At 40.5% G+C, this 20367-nt stretch overlaps 1 protein-coding gene across 4 annotated transcripts in view; it reads left to right on the top strand.

Moving 5' to 3' along the window:
* Positions 1-1109: 1109 nt before the first annotated feature.
* GYS2 (glycogen synthase 2) overlaps positions 1110-20367 on the top strand; it is a 42874-nt gene continuing 23616 nt past the window's right edge. The window contains exons 1-5 of one of the 4 annotated variants that reach the window (XM_057428156.1): positions 1705-1841; positions 3528-3605; positions 10687-10868; positions 13660-13851; positions 14701-14886. In XM_057428156.1, the coding sequence (XP_057284139.1) occupies positions 3536-3605; positions 10687-10868; positions 13660-13851; positions 14701-14886 (630 nt within the window). In that variant the 5' untranslated portion in view covers positions 1705-1841; positions 3528-3535. Of the gene's footprint in view, positions 1199-1294; positions 1842-3527; positions 3606-10686; positions 10869-13659; positions 13852-14700; positions 14887-20367 lie in introns of those variants that run through there. The other 3 variants (XM_057428173.1, XM_057428146.1, XM_057428163.1) reach the window with 3 other exon arrangements.

Raw genomic sequence — 20367 nt, 5'->3', positions numbered from 1 at the left:
AACTGATTGCCTTGGACTTTTTTCTCTTAAGTGAGCTCAGAGCGTTTCCTTCTATGTTACTATATAGTCCATGTCTGCTGGTGCAATGTTCATAGAATCATAGAATGGTTTGGGTTGGAAAGGACCTTAAAGACCAGTCAGTTCCAAATTCCCGCCATGGGCAGGGACACCTTCCACTACACCAGGTTGCTCAAAGCCCCATCCAGCCTGGCCTTGAGCACAGGGATGGAGCAGCCACAGCTTCTCTCGGCAACTGTTCCAAGGTCTTACCACTCTCATAGTAAAGAATTTCTTGATAATGTCTAATCTAAATCTCCCCTCTTTCAGTTTAAAGCCATTCCCCCTTGTCCTGTCACTGCATACCCTTGTAAATAGTCCCTCTCCAGATTTCTAGTAGCCCCCTCTATGTACTGGAAGGCTCTTCTGAGGTCTCCCTGGAGCTTTCTCTTCTTCAGGCTGCACCACTACAACTCTTTTAGCCTGTCTTCACAGGAGAGTTACTCCAGTCTTCTGATCGTGTTATTCTCCACTGTGCCAGAGATGCCCTGAATCTCACCTGGAGAGTCGCTCACTGCCGAACTTCAGATTTTGGGCAGGTTGTGCTCTAAGCCCAGGATCGAATTCAATTTATGCAGCTGTCCCAGAAGCACTGGCTTCTCAGCCAGACGTGTAAGCACATAAGCATCTTCCAAGCAGGCAGTTGCTCTGTGGAATTTTGAGGATCTCAGGTTCCAGGTTAGGGACCAACATCCCTGTAGATGTGTGTGCACCGCTTGCAGGATCCCAAATCCTTGCTGGAGTACGACAGGATCATACTGTTCCCTAACTTATTACTTAATAATTTACCAGGGCAGAGGACATGGGCCAGAGGCTAGAAAAGAGCTGTGGCATAGAAAAGCCAGGCAGAAAATCAGGGACCAGGACTGCAAGGAGGACCAAAGTACTTGTCAAAGTAGAGATAGAGCCTTTCTAGGTCTGTTTGTAAAAGCTCTCAGAGCTGCAGGGCTGCTCAAGAGCACAGTGAAGTCAAAAGTTTACACAGAGCCCTGGGAACACAGCTGGAATATATTGTGGAGGAAGGGTATAAGGTAAGCTAGCGCTTACTTTAGCTGGTGAATTGCACATGAAGTGATAACAGCCTTTTACCTGGCAAATAATCTAAGAGACATCATGTAGAACAAGTCTACTAGCCTGGTTGGTAAGTGGCCTAGAGAATGTCCAAGGGTGTTAATGGGAGGGTGTATCTTGAGGGGAGGACTCAGGGGCTGGACTTAAATCAGGTGGTGAACTCAAAGTGTTGTCCCTGCCGGAGTTTGCTCAGGGCAATGCTGAATTTACAGCTATTGAGTTTCAGCTGTCCCTGAGGTGGTACGTACTGAATACTGTGGCTGAGGAGCTCAGAACTATTTTTTACCTCCCTCTAAGAGAAGAAAAAGAAAGAGGCCTGGCCCCAAAACAGCCAAGACCTTTCTCAGGTCAGTCTTAAATTCTTACCTCTACCAGCAGCTGCTTCTCAAGCCCTGAGGATTTCACTGAGCCAATTTAATGCTGGTGGTCAGACAGTTTAAACCCATTAGCTCTCAGCTATCTGAATAATTTTCTCCTCGGAGCCCAGCACTCTGGCAGACTGCTCTAACCAGAACTGCACAGACGTGCCACGTTAACTGGACATTTGCTAGCTTTTGTGGCCTGTGTGTTGAGCAGTTGAGGGCTGAAGAAAATGCCTCTGGCTAGATCACTGTCCATGACTTCTCTTAATGGGCTTCCTCAATGGGAGGATGAAGACCTACCAGTGGAGGACTTGTTGCTCTTTGAAGTTTCTTGGGAAGTTACCAACAAAGGTTTGTACAACACTCTTAGGAGGTAGTATTGCTGTTTTCATGGGAGCAGAGGGAGGCATGGAGGGCTTGGACAAGAAAGGCATTAAGGGGAGATTGGGAAACAGTGTTCTGCAGAGCTGCTGTGTCGGAAGGAGTGCATGTGTAGTCGTGCATGTGGTGTGTGGGCCGCGTTTGCTTGTGCTTGTGTGGGATGAGCATATAGTCAGGGTGCCTGGGTGTCTTTACACGTTTCACCACCAGGGATAGGTTGTTTAAACAAACATCTAAGTGTTATGCCTGGGTGTGCATGTGTATGGATATACGGATGTTGCTTTGTACGTACTTACATTTTACCTTCCATGCAAATACATTTGGGAACGTAACACATGACAGTGAGCTGTAAAACAGACTTAAGATTTGGAGTAGTTTAACAGTCTCCCTTGGCCTTCTAAAGCAATGTGGAGGAGAGGCCAAATTTGAAATGGGTGTAAACAAACATGGCTGCATTGAAGTCATTGAACATGTCAATGACCTGCAGAATTTATGCGAACTGAAGCCCTTTTGGACTGGTCTCTGCAAACACAGGGGGTGCTAGACAAGGACTTTATGCTTTGTGCATGTGTACAGATTGAAAACTTGCTCACTGCACGCAGCTTGTCAGGCAATGTGCATGTGGCTTGTTATGCAAATATCTTTCTGCCTCCATCTCTAATTCACTAATCAAATCATCCCCTTTCAGCTAGGTATTGTTCACCAAGGGGGAACGGGCTCTGTTTTTGCCACAAAAGTGAGTTAAGTATGAGTAAATGAGTGACCTCATGTGCCTTATTGTCCTGTCAGATAAATAGAGATTAGTCAGGAGAGGGGATCTGTAATCTGTTCAGATTTTAACTTCAAAGGGGAAACATCTGTGAGGTGAACAGACAGTGCCAGGGTTTATCCCCATGGTGAAACTGGAATTACTATTCTGCAATAGCTTCTGGTATTTAATCTGCACTGCAGTGCAATTTTACATGGCTCTTTTTAGGGTGGTGAGAGGTATCAATACCCAGAGGTAGTACAGAGTAGCTTTTGCAGTTTAAATCCTGTGGGCTTATTTTTCAGTAGCTTCATTTAAACTTTTTGTGTCAATTTACTACTGTCTGAACGTGGATCATGCAGCATTTCCTTTGAGTGTGCATGTTAAGTAAGGCACTGGCAAGCAGATGGCGGCAGAAATCTAGGAAATTCGGGTGTTCCCGCTAATATCTCTGAACTCCATAGCCTATATATTTTCTGAGTCATCTGGACTAACTGGTTATAGATATCACCCAATATGTTTAAGAAAAAGTAAAATGTGATTAGAGTTATCTTCCTGTGTACAAAACACAGTGAATCTTTTAACCACTTCACTGCAGCTGAGTCAGCTGATACAGCTAAAATATATTATTCTCACATTTTATGAGAGAATTAATGAGAGTGAATATTTATTCAGTTAGTTTAAAAATAAGGGGCTATTAACTATACCAGTTACCAAACCCATATATTCAAATGGGCCGACCGAACTAGTCATGGCAAACAATTTCTTCATTAGAACCAAGCCTCTGTGCAAAGTTTCCATTAACCAACCTTGACTGGAAACGTCTGTGCAAGAATCTTTAGTAAGCCTGTTTCAGCTTATTTTTCTGGTAAATTCTTGATATTGATTTTTTTTCATGTATTTTCTAGGCAATTGAATGTCTAAATCACGTGGTGAAATACAGTTCCCTGGTGACTTTAACTTTTATAAACAGTTCTTGGAAAATGGTAAGGCACTGTGTTTCATAGACGTGACAGTAGCCAACAAAATACAGGGAGTCATCACAGAAGATAGATAAGCTATTATTTCCTTAGCCTGCACTGTATATTTCCCACCTCCTTTAACAGACAGATGAACTGTTTATTTGACTAAGTAGGCTGACCCCACATAAATTTAGTACTGTTATGTGTTTTAGTGTTAATATTGCTGTATATGTTTCTAATATAGAGGGAAAGACAAGCATTAGCTGGTTTATTGCTTGAAAAGCTAATTTTGAGCATTTATCATGAAGGTTTCTTTCTTCCTTTCTGGTAATGCAAAGGTGTGCCAGAGTAGTTCAGTTTTGGTTTGTATTGCTAAAGCGATGTAAAGCTGCTGCTGCCTACAAGAGAGAGTTCAAGTCTTTATGTTACCTTTGTGTACATCACCAGGTGCTTGGCTATGGGTGCGTTTCCTCATTGACCAGTGCTGCTTCTTAGTGGTTCTCTGTGCAGTGACAATAAAGCTGAATGTCCTCTTCCATATGAGGAACATGCTACCACAGCTTACAGGTGGCTCTGTTTCCATACCTGTAATCAGTGCCCTTTACAGGTGCTGAGCTGTTTTCTAAACGTCTTAAATATATATTCTCCTTCAGAGTCTGAGGATGATGAGCACATCTGATTACATAGTATAAGAGGGTCTTTATGTGCCAGGCTGCCCATGGGGAGCAAGTGTTTACTGGGATTTCCCTGATGGAGCTGGTTCGTACTGAAGAATGAGATGCAGCTGTAGGGAAGGACAAGTCAATTGTATGAATTCAGTGCTCAGAGATCTACAAGTTTCCATTATTCCAGGGTCTCATCACCTTTTTCTCAGCAGCTGGCATAGTGAAGGTGTCTCTCTTTTTTTGAACTCCAGATCATTTAACACGTGCTCTAATAAGGCAAAGCTTTCTACTTCTCCATGCTTTCTTTTTATATTCTCTCTCCTGGCTGCTGACTATGCTAAGTGGCAACCTCCGATATCTGTGTTGGAAAGCATCGGCATCTCAGTTTCTCTTCTTTCTTCTCTTCTCTGTCTGGAGTAAGCAAATATAAGGTAGCTGAAGAAGAAACTGAGAAACAAAAAAGGCTCATTTGCCACTGTCACTCTCTCTTTCCTTTCCCCCATGTCATGTGAAAAGGAACTTGCCACCTAAACAAAACATAACTTCAAGATCATCTTGACTTGAAAGTTCTCTGCCAAAGAAATAATAAAGTGTAATTTGTTTTGTAAAATTTTCCTTACTTTATTTGGCTATTCACTGATGGGCAAGACCCATACTGTGAAGTGGATCTACTGTGTTTTGGTGGCAGTAGGTCAAAAAAGCAGTCAGGCACGGGTCCCAGTGCAATACAGTTCCACACAATCTGATAGTAATCATGGGCAACCTCAGTATTTTTTGCTCTACCCCTTCTGTCCTGACCACTGTGCTCTGGTAAAGCCAGGTCTGGTCAAATATCCGTGCACACTGCAAAAGAAGACTGGTTTTGTTTCCTCCATAACAGGAAGACCAGTGTAAACTTTGAGGACAGGAACTTCTTGTGTCGAAAGCCCCACAGATGGAAATTATCGACACGGAGCAGTCAAAAGCCATTGCAGGAGTAATGGTGGCAGTCCTGGACATTTTCCACAGTGAAAATGACTCCATCCTTTTCAACTTCTTTTAAATGTTTACCCGCCGAAAACTGAAGTATTCAACCTGGGTAGGGGGAAGAGGTCTGTAAGACAGAATAACAGCACTACTTTAATGGATTTTCAGATACATTAATAAGAAGGGCTGAGAATGTTCAAAATCTGGTCTGTGCTCTATAAAGATGTCTTCAAAATAATTCCAGTAATATTTAGGTTCAGTATCTCCTACTGTACTACTACAGCTTTTAGACAGAAAATAGAAGAATGCTTAAAAATGCTGGGCAAACAGCCAGCTTGTATCATCACTTAGCTGTGAACAGATTAGCTCAAGAGTCGTTGGTAGATGAATCTTAAATATTTTTTCCCATCCCTATTAGAATGAAGACTCTGCTAAAAACAAACCTTGTTCAGCTCTCCCTGGAGCAGAGCTCTGTGCACAGTTTCTTTGGTGAAAATCTGGACTCTAGGAAATTAAATCCTGAATCCACCAAAGTCAGTAGGAGAAGCACTTTACCTCTTCTGTGTTAACTGTCATTCCATGGTGAAAGTTCCTTGGGAGAAGGTGGATGCTGTTATCTGTGATACACCTGAACTAACACACTCTGGGAAGTTGGGTTGTGTTGGCATAAACTTGGCATAAGCACAGCATCAAAGCCCAGTGCATTTTTTGAGTGGGATGGTATATCAACCTCAGATCAATCTCAAATAAAATCTTGTGCATTGCAGATGATGCACACAGAAATAGCTTCTGTACCATGGACATATGTCATAAATTTCAGTGTTTCAGTATTATTTCAGAATGTGTTTGGAATGCCAAAATTTCACAGAATTTGGAGAACTACTATCTTCTGATGAGTCTTGGTTACAAAATTAGCCAAAAAAATTACATGAAAAACATCTGCTATTAGAAGATGCTGGGTTTTTTTCACCTGACACATTCTACAAACTTATTCTGTAAATGCTCCCTAAATATCAAAACAGGCAATAAATAAATAAATAAATTTCCAACCAAATGTTAGAAAAAATTATGTTCAAGCCCAATTTTATCATACCTCTATAGATCAGAGACTCATTCTGACGGGAAGGGGTGAAAGGATGGTTGGTGTAATTATTAATTGTGGCAGTGAAGTCAATTTGAATCCTGAAGATGGGGTCCCAGTGCTCTTTTGGATTCCATGGCAGCTGTGGTCCTCAGGAAAACTTCATGGCCTTCAGAGTGGCCTGGTCAGGCCGTAGCAAAGAGGCTGAAGAGCCCTGGGAGCTCCCTGATCCTCTGTCTCTGTGTAGCAAAGGTATGTGTGGAAGGACTTGTGATCAGTGACTTTCTCCACTTATCTCTGTCTCATGTGCATAGCTTTGTTTCCTCTCTCCTTCCTCTTTGGTTTCTGCTGCTCCTACTCTATGTCCTTCTGTAAAGTTGCATGGGTGGTAGAGCAGGTAAAATGAACGGTGGGTATCTCTGGCAGTTTTGGGGAGTTTTGGCAATTCCATGACCAAAGGATTACAAATCCAGAAGACATTTTTTTTTTTGGCACAGTTCCTGGCTAATCATGGGAGCTGTAGACCCTTCCTCGTCAGGTGACAAAAGACACTGGCAATGCATCTTTCTGTGTAACAGCTTGCTGCAGAAAGAGCACATCTGCATATTAGATCTTGCACAAAGATCTCCAGGTGCATAGTTAGATCTCCATTTCTGCCTAATATCATCATCAATAGTGGTATGATATTGTGATACTGTTCTTGACTCAGACTTTTTATTTAGGTGGTTCTGATGTCTATCCTGGAGGGCTCTAAGGATTTTAAATATACAAAAGAAATAATGCACCAAGACTTGAAATGAGAAAAGAAGAAAATGGCTGGAGTGTTGCAGATGACTCCTTTAGACAAATTCATAATAGTGGTAACGCATTTGAAAACATTGTAACTTTTAAGAATAATCCTATGAACTATTTTCTGAAAAAAAAAAAAAATTGTTTTCATCTTTCATCATTTTTTAAAGAGGTCACTAAAAAAACCAAAACCAAAATCCAACTTTTCTTAAATGAAAAAAATCCTTCATTCCCAAGCATTTCAGTCCCTCTTTCCATGCCAATTTATTCCTCCCTGGAGAAAGAGGAATAATGAAAAAGAAATAAATGGGGGAAAAGATTTGTTGTTGATTTCACTTTTAACTTGGTTTTCTTTGTTTTTCTTTTCTTGTTTCTGGTGAAAAAGTTAAAAACACTTTCTAAAAATAAATAATAGAAATATTTTTCTCTCAGGGACGTTTGAAAATGATTAAAACTTAAAATGTTTGAAGAAAGCATTTAGATGGAGATCAGAACATGTAACTAGCCCTGCATCCACATTATACTGCTAATTCCCCATGTTTGTGATGATCTGAACCAATTATCTGGAACTGATCTCTTCTGATTCTGCAGCTATTTCTCTTTTTGTCTTTTAATGTTTGTTTTAAAACCTGTTTCAAAGTAAAAAACTTCAGAGGTGGCATACAGAAACTTGCAACATCCTGGGATTTTGGTACATCTCTGTTTGGAAAAGTTTTGTATTTGTAATATGACCTTAAAACATCATATAGGAGAAGAATAAGGTGTTGGAAGTAATCGGAGAGTTCTTTTAGGCTCCAAGTGAATATGTAAACCCTTACTCTCTTACTCAGTGGGACATGTAGTGCATTGCTTACATAGGTATTTCCAGGGAATTCAAAGTAACTGAGCACATATAAGCTCTTAAGGATATATGATGTATTCCTTGAATTTGTTATGGCAAAGTGTAATTTCAAAAGTCAGTACATTATTCTAGACATTGCTGTGCTCTTCTCAAGAAGTCTTTTTTTAAGTTATGCCCAACACTTCCCACATACATAGTTTCACTTGCACAGTTTCCCTCCCCTGTCAATTAAAGCTTATGCACAGACATGCTTTGTGAGTCATATTTCCACAGGAACAGAAAAGACAAAAGCGAGTTTTAGGACCAGGTAACAGAGAACTTTTATCACACCTAGCTTCTGAGGAGTTTTTACAGTCAGGAAAAACTTACTCTTGTTTTTATCCGAAGTACTTTTTGTTGCATTTCTGGCTAACCTGTACCCTGAAATGTTTTTCTTTACCTTGCTGTGCAACAGATTACAACGGCAAAGCACAGCACACTCTCCACTCTTCTCAGAATAGGCTTTCTGTACATCTTTGGCAGGGCATGCCTTAGGACGCACAGTGATCCTAAGCAAAACCTTGTGAAAAGAAACAGTAGGCTCTTGACTATACAAACCAAAGGTCCAGACTGTCTTCAGGTCCTGAGCTGCAGCTTTCTTACTACTCTTAAAATTAATAGCTGTGGAAATTTGGCTGCCTTGCTGATCCCAATGTTGAATGCCTTGGAGTATGAAGGTTGATCTCCACTGTTGTGATGGTGGTGAAAGAGCTTTGTATCACTTTATGACTAGAGCTTTATCATGTTATTTAGTATCTTTCATCTTGCAAGTACATATTTTCTCTTTTCCCTGGGTCACCAGGCTGCTCTGCACAAAAATGTTCCCTTATTGTAAGCTCTGTATTTCTGCCAATTAAAACCAATGAGTTTCTTGACTAAGATTTCTACCAAGCCCCATATTTATCCCTGTTGAAGTGCCTTATGCTCATATGATGTATTTACCACACCATAAGAACAGATGCATAACTGTGTTACTCTATGGGTTGAACATTGATTTGTCTCACATAATTAAAATTATATGTTTATCTGAATATATATGTTTTCATGCCTGCCCAATTTGGTGGCCTTCTATGATGGGGCTACGAAACTGATGGACGGGGCAGAGCAGTTGATGTCATCTAACTAGATTTGTGCAAAGCATTCAACGCTGTCCCACACAACATCCTTGCCTCTAAATTGGAGAGACATCAATTTGATGGATGGACCACTTGGTGGATAAAGAACTGGCTGGATGGCCGCGCACAAAGAGTTGTGGTCAATGGCTCAGTGTCAAGCTGGAGACCAATAACGAGTGGTGTCCCTCAGAGATCAGTGTTGGGACCGGTCTTGTTCAACATCTTTGTCAGTGACATGGACAGTGGGATCGAGTGCGCCCTCAGCAAGTTTGCCGATGACACCAAGCTGTGTGGTTCGGTTGATACCCTGGAGGGAAGGAATGCCATCCAGAGGGACCTTGACATGCTTGTGAGGTGGGCTGATGCCAGCCTCATGAAGTTTAACCATGCCAAGTGCAAGGTCCTACAGCTGGGTCGGAGCAATCCCAGGCACAGCTACAGGTTGGGCAGAGAAGAGATTCAGAGCAGCCCTGCGGAGAAGGACTTGGGGCTGCTGGTCGATGAGAAACTGAACATGAGCCGGCTTCAGTGTGCACTTGCAGCCCAGAAAGCCAACCGTATCCTGGGCCGCATCAAAAGGAGCATGACCAGCAGGTCGAAGGAGGTGATCCTGCCCCTCTACTCTGCTCTCGTGAGACCTCACCTGGAGTATTGTGTGCAGTTCTGGTGTCCTCAACATAAAAAGGACATGGAACTGTTGGAACAAGCCCAGAGAAGGGCCATGAGGATGATCAGGGGACTGGAGCACCTCCCGTATGAAGACAGGCTGAGGCAGTTGGGGCTGTTCAGCCTGGAGAAGAGAAGGCTGTGTGGAGATCTCATAGCAGCTTTCCAGTATCTGAAGGGGGCCTATGGGGATGCTGGGGAGGGACTCTTCATTAGGGACTGTAGTGACAGGACAAGGGGTAATGGGTTAAAACTTAAACAGGGGAAGTTTAGATTGGATATAAGGAAGAAACCCTTTACTGTAAGGGTGGTGAGGCACTGGAATGGGTTGCTCAGGGAAGCTGTGAATGCTCCATCCCTGGCAGTGTTCAAGACCAGGTTGGACACAGCCTTGGGTGACATTGTTTATTGTGAGGTGGGCAGGGGGGTTGAAACTAGATGATCTTAAGGTCCTTTCCAACCCTAACTATTCTATGATTCTATGAATCCAAGCTATTCAATTAGTCTTATTTTGTGAGCAGGGGCACTTGAAGGAAATATATAGTTGTTACTTACCTAAGATTTCTCTAAATCCCTGTCCAGAGGAGCCGTGGAAGAGTATGATGTTTGTAAATTAGTTTCTTAGCTTTCTAGTCCTAATGAAGTGGAGAAGAATAATCTTATGCATAGATTCCCTTCTGCGGTTCCATGTCTATATGACTTGAAACTCTTGAACTGTGAGCTTGATTTAAGAACATACATCTGTAAGATTCTTGTCATCTTAGGTATGATTCCATTTAAGAGACTAAACTTCTATTTATTTGATTAAGTGTGGGTTTCACTTAAAAATCTGAATATGTGAAGCGATTTTACTGTATATCTTATCTACAAGTTGGAGCTTACTCCAGAGCTTTATGGCCTGTGCCCTTTTCTATTTCATTTTCTTTGTGACCTTCTTTTGCAGTGGGAGGCATTTACACCGTGATCCAGACAAAGGCCAAAACTACAGCAGATGAATGGGGTGAAAACTATTTTCTGGTTGGTCCCTATTTTGAGCAGAATGTGAAGACTCAGGCGGAAGCATGTGAGCCTCCAAACCCTGCAGTTAAGAAGGCAATGGACACCATGAAAAGCCAAGGGTGTCAGGTAAATCAGATGTGCTACTGCTTCCCAGGGCAACAAAGCTGACTCTGAGGAGATTACAGTTTTGGTTAATGCTCTTGCCATTCCACTTGACACAGCAATCCTGGTCAATGTCACAATGGGGAAGCCTCAGAATCCACTGTTAGAACAGCAGAGTCAATTCATTACAGGTTATTTTTGAGGAAGAACCAGTTTATCCAATTACAGGTTTTAACTCCAATTATAGGTTTTAACAGTTATTTATCTGCAAGTCTGCTTAATTGGATTAATGACTTATTTATCTAGTCTCTAAATACAGTGATATTTTAGTAGATAATATGACCTTACTTTGACTGTACCCTTACATTTGGTGTTCTTGTGCTGGAGAGAGAAGAGTGTTCTGCTAGCTCACATTTTTTCTTATGCAGCATTGATTTGAAAGCCAGAAAGAGACAAACCACAGGGTGACTTAAGAAAAGCACCCAACTGACAAAGAATCTCCTTCCTCAGATCAATGCAACTAGCTGTCTGTTTCCCAGGAAGAGAGGTTAAATCACAGCACAAGTATGAATTCATGTGTATCCTACACAATTTTTAACCACTGTTTTCTCTGTGATCTCAAACCTCATAGCCTTTATGTGACTCAGTTTCTTCAATAATCAGCTAGGAATAAAATTCTTAATGAAGCTGATCTGCTGAAAGGAATAGAATCTGCTGTGTTGATGGGCAAGCTACTAGGCTGCAAGCAGCTGCAGCCTTGAGGACAATTGATTGCCTGAAAATAGGTGGAATTTGCTAAATTCCACACATGATAAAACTGACCTCTTTTCTTGAAAGTCCTCATCAGAGATTAAAAGCTCACCTCCACTCTGATTCAGCATTGAGTCTCCCAGAGGTGCTAGTTTGCAGGAGGAAAAATTGTCTGCTTATTATGTGTGTCAAACAGATGTGAAAAGCATTGAGAGGCAGGCACAAGGAAGCATTCTGACAAAGTTCTGTTGCTGGAGGGCATGGCATATTTTAATGTAGAAATTCATAAAGTTCTTGGACTGTCACCAGCCATGGCACTGTCAGTGTGATATCACCCTCTGTAACAACAATTCTGCTGCTATTAGGATCTAATGCCCCACTGCATATCATGTAGAAGTGTATTGCTGGATGTAAATATGCAACAGCATGGGAAAGCGTTTGTCAGGGACATTAACACTGTGGGATGCTTACATTGTTCAGGCAGAGATTCAAACTAAAATGTCTAATCTAACTGCCATTTCATATTTCTAATCAAATTTTCGTAAGTGATTGATCAGGTTCTCCATGTTGCTACAAGCTGTGTAATATTCCTTTGTTTAGAAAACAGCTAAAGTCTGTGGGGCAGATTAATTGAAATGCTATATATGCACTTCATGCTGTTTAGGCAATATGTTCAGTTTAATCAGCCAACTCTGCCTGCCTAACATACGTTGTGTTGCTGGAGTATTCATATATAGCAGCAAATCTGTCCCAGGTATGTCAAGTATAGCTTTGATATCTAATAATGATGCTGTATTTTCCAGGAGCCGCATTTACCGTTTTAACATTTATGTCTGGATTTTGCTTATGCATCACAATATGTCCCTTTAAATCAGGGGACCTAGGAACACTTCCAAACTTCTCAGATCACATGTTACTTGCCACAACCTAACTCCATATTTAGCTTAATTCTGGTTTCACACAAACTTCCTGCTTTTTAACCTCATTTTCCTAAATAAGGAACCTAGATAGCCTGAAATAAGTACATAAGGAAATGACCCTCCTTCACACACCTGTCTTTGTCACACCCTGTTTTTTTTTGTGCGAACAGGTCTAAGAGCTTTCATCTCGCTGTTTTCAAGACTGGATCTCAATTCAGCCCACTGTAGCTGTAGGGCTGGGTTCAACCCCTGGCATGTCAGGGGTTGGTGAATTAGAAGAGATTTAAAAGTGGATAAAAGATTCCTCCACGTGGAGTATAAGCTACACTAGCCTCCCTGTAGTGCCTTGTTCTTCCTAGTTAGTATGTCTCTGCTACTATAGCCTTTTTGATGGTAGGATTAAAGTGAAATTTGAATGTGCAGAGCGGTGCAATCTGTAATGCAGCCCTAGCTGTGTTGTGTTGCCTTATGACGGGTCAGCTTGCTCTCCTGGTTGGGCAGGTAGTTTGTATCAGTGAAGTTCTAAATACTCTTAGAGATGTTTAACTACATCCATTCAGGTAAAGCAGGAAAGCTGTATTTTTAGGTTGATGTGGTTTTAGGTATTATTTATACATTCTGATTGATCCTTCCTTCCACTCTGCCAAAAGGCATCAACTGTGCTGCTTGGGTGGAATGAGGAAATGTCATGGTACATGCAGGTCCCAAACACCTATCCTATAAAATCTATCACTGGTAATCCAACATAAATGGCAAAAGATTGGTGGCAAATCTTAGTGAAAAAAATAAGAATTTTGAAATAAGAACAAAAATGGTATAGATACTCTAATATATCATAAGACCTCCTTATTCAACCTAGTCTTCCTAAACCTTTTTTAATGGGAAAAAAAAATGTATATTGTGATGAAAATCTGAAATTAAAGTCTTAAAACCAAATATTCTTAAAGATTGTAATTTCCTTTCACCCTTGCCTTTGGTCCAGTATTACTCCATGTATTTTACAAGGAAAAACACAAACCTTAGGTATGTAGATCACATATTCCTTATGTAAAATTTTGAGATTTGATGGATGAAAATAGTTTTGCTAACTGGCCTTTACATTCACTGTAACATTTTCTGGTTATATCCTTGCCTGTTCCCCATAGGTCTTTTTTGGAAGATGGCTGATAGAGGGCAGCCCATATGTCTTACTGTTTGATATAGGATCAGCAGCTTGGAACTTGGACAGGTGGAAAGGTGACTTTTGGGATGTCAGCAATATAGGGATCCCTTTTCATGACCGAGAAGCCAATGATGCTGTAATTTTTGGATCGTTAACAGCCTGGTTTTTAAAAGAGGTACAGTTTTTAAATCTAGAGATTTTCAAATTCCAACCTTGTCAGTGGGGCAGAAACAAAGCTTTGGTATGCACTTCCTGTTCTCCAGTTTGAAAACTGTGATTTTAAGGAAGTTGATACTTGATGTAGATCAAATTGTATTTAAAACTTAAATCTTAAGTGGTCACTTAACTGTATTTTTTCTGGGAGAAGGGGGTGGGGAGGGGAAGGCTCTCCTATGTGAAGTCTGTTGTGTCTTTACTGTCACTTCCCCCTCTGTTTCTTCTCAACTCCCTTATTTGTCATCAGATGCTCTTACAAGTAGGATCTCAAACTCCCTCTTTCTCACCTATGGTAGTTAAGTTGTCACACTCGCAGACTGTCCTTGAAGTTAGTTAAGCCATATTTCAGCAATTAGATACTACCTTGCACAGGGAATATAGATAGAAAGCATTAATGATAGATAGAAAGCATTAATGATAGCACTTTGACTTCACATGCGACTGTATTGCAGGCTACCTAAAAAGAGGAAACTGTTAATTTGCAGAATAATACATCTATCATGTTTTCTTACCAAACAAGAGTTTCAACAGCAGACGAGCAAGTTAAAAGGAAGAAGAGTGACTCTGCTCCCCAGCACTCTAGGAAAGATACTGTTCTGAGGCACTAGTGAGACACATGTGCCTCTTGACCTAAGGATTAGAGCTTGATGGGAATCAAGACACGACTGCTTAAAACACTGTATTGCTTTGTGATGTGAAAGAAAGCAAGCACACAGAGCAAGGAATGAAAAAAAAAGAGGTTTCTGCAGCTGAGATGGTGGGCAGGATATAATGTGTGTTTAATGTATGTTCTTTCAATTGTTTTCAGCTTTCCTGTCAGTTTGATGACAAGCCCAATATAATTGCCCACTTCCATGAGTGGCAGGCAGGAGTGGGTTTAATATTGTCTCGATCTTGGAAGCTTCGTGTGGCCACAATTTTTACTACCCATGCGACTCTGCTTGGGAGATACCTGTGTGCAGCCAGTATAGATTTTTACAACAATCTTGACCAGGTAAGAGACATTTTTATCATTCCATCTTCCCACCCCACTCCCCCCTCAGCCTACTTATTAATTCTTGCCAGTCATAATAAGTCCTTCTACTTTCAAGCTTTTTAGGTGTGCTTGATTTGTAACTAACAAATGTAAGAAGTATTTTGAGTTCAAAAGACCCACATCTGTTTCTTGGAATTTCTGAAGACTGTCTGGTGGTTTTGGTTTTCAATGTTCCATTTCCACTCAAAGCATAACACAAATCAACATTTCAAGGACCCAGATGTCTTTAGCACTCCCTTCAGCAGAAATACGTTACATGATCTAGGATTTCTAATATGGTTACAGACAAACTGAATTCAAGATTATTTTGCATTCCCGCGCTTATTGAGGGTAGAGGTGGTTAAAAGGCTCAAACAACTGCCTTATTCATTGTCCCTGCATTTCCTTGGCTAAAAGCAGTAAAGAAAATTACTTAGTTAGCAATTTTCAATTGGATGTTTGAAGCTTGACATACTGTGGAGCAGTGTCTTCCAAAGACAAGGTCCAAGTAGTAGCATGCTACTGGCCTTATTCAGAAGCACAGAATAGGTTGTCATTCCATTGTACTTCAAGGAAACAGCTTCTCCCTCTTATTTTTTTTATTTCCTTTTCTATCAAAGGCAACTACTGAATCTACTGAACGCACTAAGAGTAAAAGGCACTCTTCACTCATTTATTGCTGTGCATAAAGGTTGCAGCATGGTAGTGTGTAGGGGGAATTGTCTCTGCCTAAAATGAGGTAACTAACATAGGTGGTTGCTCCTACTAGGTTTATATCATCAGTGGAGTTACGCTGGCCTCTTCACAATTAGCCTAAGGCAAACATCCTCAGACTACCATGTGAATGATCTGTCTCCATCTATCACCTAGGAAAACTAGTCTCCTAAATTATACATTTGTTAGATGCATTAATGAGGCAGCATGAATAATGCGGTCATGCTGTCTAGGAGTCTAGGCATTCCTACTCCCTCATATTCCCCTTATGTGTAGATGTGCAAAATCTAGCTTTAAAGTCACATTAAATTATTTTGCTCTGGATAAAGTTAGATGAAAAGAACTAAAACCATGTGGTTTCAGGTTTACAGCTTAAGGAAATGAGAACTTTTCAGCAGTAACTTTGTTCATTCACTCTTGATTCAGTCTTACATAATTTGTTAGAAAGGAAGCCATAGAAAAAACAACAATAAAAAAGGGCATTTAAAATGAGAAATTAGAGTTAAAAAAAAAAGAGAATGCTGATTGTTTTACAGCCTGATGCTAAACAGACTGTTGGAGCCTTGCCTTCCTTTTGTAAAGGAAATCCTAAAGAAAATTATTCTTTGCTTTTTATTCTTGTTAATTTGGTGAGCTACAAGTAGTCTGACCAAACAGTCTGCTTTTCTCAAAAGCAACTTCTTTTTTCCTTCATGATAACCTTGAGTGCCTCATCCTTTTTTTCTGTACTCAAAAGAATATGTAATTACCTTACATCTGAGCATAGTATCCATATCACTCTTAATGTTGACATGGCAAATTTCACATGATAAGGTACTGTCCATCCTTCTGCAAAGCTTCACAAATTCCATTGGCAACTATCAGCTATGTCATAAGTACAGAAATTTCTATTCAGATTTTTCTAATCTATTCAGATTTCTAAGAATATGAGGAATGAAACATACGTATGTATACGGAATGAAACATATATATCAGTTTAAAGTATTACTATAAACTGCTGTAAATAATATTTAAGGGAGGAAATTTGTTGATTTTTATGCCATAAAGCTTTATGCCCTCTGTGGAGTTACTGCCATTTGAAGGTACTAATAGATGAAACGATGCCAAGCTGTTATACTATAACATGCTTATAGGGTGCTAAAGCTCTTCCTGACAAAGTTAACTTTCTAGTAAGAGATCAGATATCTTAGTGAGAACTTCTTTGGCTGTAAAAAAGGTCAATCTGGGCCAAAAGTCAGCCGAGAGGTTGATCTAGAGTACGGTAATGAAATGGTACATGTAGCTAAGTATTCAGAAGTTATTCTTGTTGCCATCTTCTAGTAGTAAACCAGTAAGGTCAAACACACAATTTTCCCAGTGAAGAAGGTTCTCCAGGGCTTCCTAACATTAAATCTTGGGATGAGACTATGTATATTTAGAGCGTGTCATCCCCTCCCACCCCAAAGTATTAATAGTTGTTTTCCTCTTTCAGTGTTATTGCATAATTATCTTCCTTTAAAGCAAAATGATGTTATCACTTTTGATCAGCATTTCATGGTTAGAACAGAATTTTCACCAGCTTTACGTACAGCAGCTGAGATAGGTGGGAAGGATGCAACTGTAGAACGTGCTACATCAGATATCACAGAAAAAATGGTTGCAGCACCAGGGTATGTGCTGAGAAACAATAAGGCATGTTAAGCTCCTACAGAGAAAAGAGGAAAGCTCGTGTTCCATTTTCTAGTCCCCAGTATAGTCCCCAAACACCTGGTTTAGAATGCCTTCTAGAAGGAGCTGTACTCAGCCCTCTGAGGCCAAGTGCTTTCCTGCAATGTTGAAGGATTTAACAGGGGGATCCACAGGCAAAACCATGACATGATTGTTTGATGACTGATGAAAGATATTTACCTGACATTTTCACAGGCTTTCTCTCCCTCCTTCCACCGTACCCTGGGTGTGTGTGACTAATGTGTTGTTCCCCACCATAGTATTTCCTGTTAGCCCTGACTCTAACTCCCAGTTTGTCCTCGTCACTAGCCCTGCCTGCTCTGCACACACACAGTCATGCATCTGCATGTGCCCACACAGTGAAACACTATTCCATGTCAGTATTAAACTACCCCTGTACAGGACCAGAAGATACTAGATGAGCTGAAAGATCCCTTTTAAAAATACAAAGGATTACTGAGATTTTCTTTCTTTCTCTGGATTCCATAGTGGAAAATCCCACTTTAATTCACCTTCCTAGCAAAGCTCAATAGGTGCCAGTTGGCACAAATATAGAAGGTACAAATGTGTTCTCTGAAGTAAGCCAGTGAGGTCAGTAGCTTTAGAGCAGAGAAGACTTTGGTCCAAGTCACAGCCTACTTGGAAAGAACGTCAGTATCAGTGGTCATGCAGAGGCCTGCGTAATGCAGTGTGGGCTGATGTTTTCTCTAGCACTCTAGTGAGCAAAGAACTGAAGTCACCAGCCCATGTCAGGTGATAAAACTGGAAGGGCTCTATGTGGTCTTCTGATAGCCCTCTCAAACCTGGACCTGTGAAAACTTGACCTTCAGCCTTGCTAGGCTTTTGGGGAAAAGGTAAGAATGACTTAGTGAAGGGTTGGCATGCTGTGGTGCATGATTCTTTACAGACTACTTAAATTATGTAGAGGCCTGAACTATAGGCTACCAAAACCCTTGGTTTCATGAGCTGAGGGCAAATGCCAGCCTGTAAACTGTACGAAGATGCTTCCGGGGGACTGATAAAACTAGTCAATCTAGTAGGTTAGAGCTGTAAATTGCTGGAAGATAAGAGAATCCACTATGGATGTAAGACTGTAATGTTGTCTGACTCCTGACCTCCTCCTGAGCCATTTGCTCTTTGCCTTAGTTGGAGACAAGATCCTGGTTCTTATACAAAATTACTGTAAAAGATTATACAGTTCTTATAGCCTTAATTCATTAATTAATTCAATAATTAATTAATTGGACTAGGAGAAATTTAGCTGCTTCTGCTGCAGCGGAAATCTTTAGTGTGCAGCAGTGCATGGTGAATACTGTCGTGTCTTCAGCAGCATTTAACAAATAACAGATGGTCTGAGGTAAGAGGAGCACTGAGGCAATAACCAGCAACTGAACAGCAATTCAGTGTACATTTTTGTTCTTAGATACACATTTAATTCACTGATTTAAATCACTGGAGGAAGGAAAGGAGAGAGAAAAAAAAGAAAAAGAGCAAAACAGAAGGTGACTTGCATGGTGTCTGCTAGAGTTTGATACTTTTATCTGCTTTTAAGCATCTGAAGAACCATGGGTAAACAGCTGAGTCAGGGGCTGCTAACTCTAACTACAGGTTATTGGCTTGAACTCTTCCGAAGTCAGTGTTTTCTTATTTCAGTAACAAGTATGTTATGTTATGAGCTTATTTCCCAACAGAAGTTTAAGAAGTTTTGTATATAGTCCAACTGGCAGTTTATTTTTCCTCATCCTCCCCATGTCCAGTGTAGCTTCTACACTGGTGAGAGTAAGGTTATGTTTGTGGCCGAGGTAAACTGAACCAAAATAGCTAATTCAGAAGGTAAGGAGTTCTGTGGGAAAAGGTCTGAGCCTGTGGAGCCTTTTCCTCTTCACAAGAAACTGACTTCTCAGCTGAAGATAAAGAATATTAGTCTTTCCTTGTTGTTTAAAGGGGCTGGTTTTGTTGTTTGTTTTTGTGGGGTATTATTATTATTTAGTTGGTTATTAGTTGAGGTTTTTTTTTGTTAGGATTGGTGAGGCTTTTGGGGTTTTGGGGGTTTGTTTTTTGTTTTCTTTCTTTTTGTTGGTTTTTTTTTTAGTTGCTTTTTTTTTTCGGGGGGGGGTGTGGGGGGAGGTGGGTTTGTTGTTTTTTTTTCACTAATAAATAAACTAGACCAACACCTTTCCTAAATTGACTGAGAGACACTGATGATTCAGGCTAGTTCATAGGTGAATAGACAGCTGTATTAGGAACAGCCTTTTTGGCAAATAATTCAACTTGATATGTCATTTGAGAGGTGACCATCTGTAATGGTTTTGTGGATTACTGGCTTGGCATAATGGAGAAGTTTGCAGGCTTCAGCCTCTGATGTTTCTTAGTAAAACATCACCTTGATTTATAATGGAAAAAATGACAAGGAGAAGCAAAAAAAAAACCTTATTCTCATTCTTCATTGGGGTTTTACTTATATAAGTTTGCCCTGTCAATGTATTAACACTTTTATTTAGACCTAGGAACATTTTACATTTGAGTTGTACAAGTCTACCTGAATATAGTTTGCAGAATGATGAATTCTATCCAAGAAGTCTAAAAGAAAAAGTAATAAAAATCCCAATGAAAATAAGTAGTCAAGAGCTTTTATGCTGACAATACAGGAACACAAGCTCTCATTCCATTTAGTGCTGTACTGTCACGGCTGTCACTGAGCTCACTGTTGTGCAAAGCTGATCGGGTTTGTTAGTACAGCAGCTAATGGAAATCTGACTTAAGCCAAGAAATGTAAATTTCATTCTTTTTTGGCATGGCAGAGCTGCCAGAATGAAAGTTCTGTTTGCACAAGATAACAATAAGTGGGAGTTAAACTTGACATAAACTGGATTTTAAAAAGAGTAATTCTTACATAATTCAGACAATGGCAGCCAGTGGGATTATGCCAGAAGTGAAGATATTTCCATTCTACCTTTTGGTTGATTGGAATTTGAACTTCAGGCCTATCTATGACTGCTTCTGATTCTACTGCAAAGTCACCTTGTGAACTTGAGTGTG

This window comes from Pezoporus wallicus, unplaced genomic scaffold, assembly GCF_028554395.1.
Source record: "Pezoporus wallicus isolate ANWC-B61680 ecotype Strahan unplaced genomic scaffold, APGP_CSIRO_Pwel_v1 scaffold_3294, whole genome shotgun sequence".
NCBI lineage: Eukaryota > Metazoa > Chordata > Aves > Psittaciformes > Psittacidae > Pezoporus > Pezoporus wallicus.
Note: the sequence above shows the minus strand (reverse complement) of the source record. Positions and strands in the feature narration are given on the sequence as shown.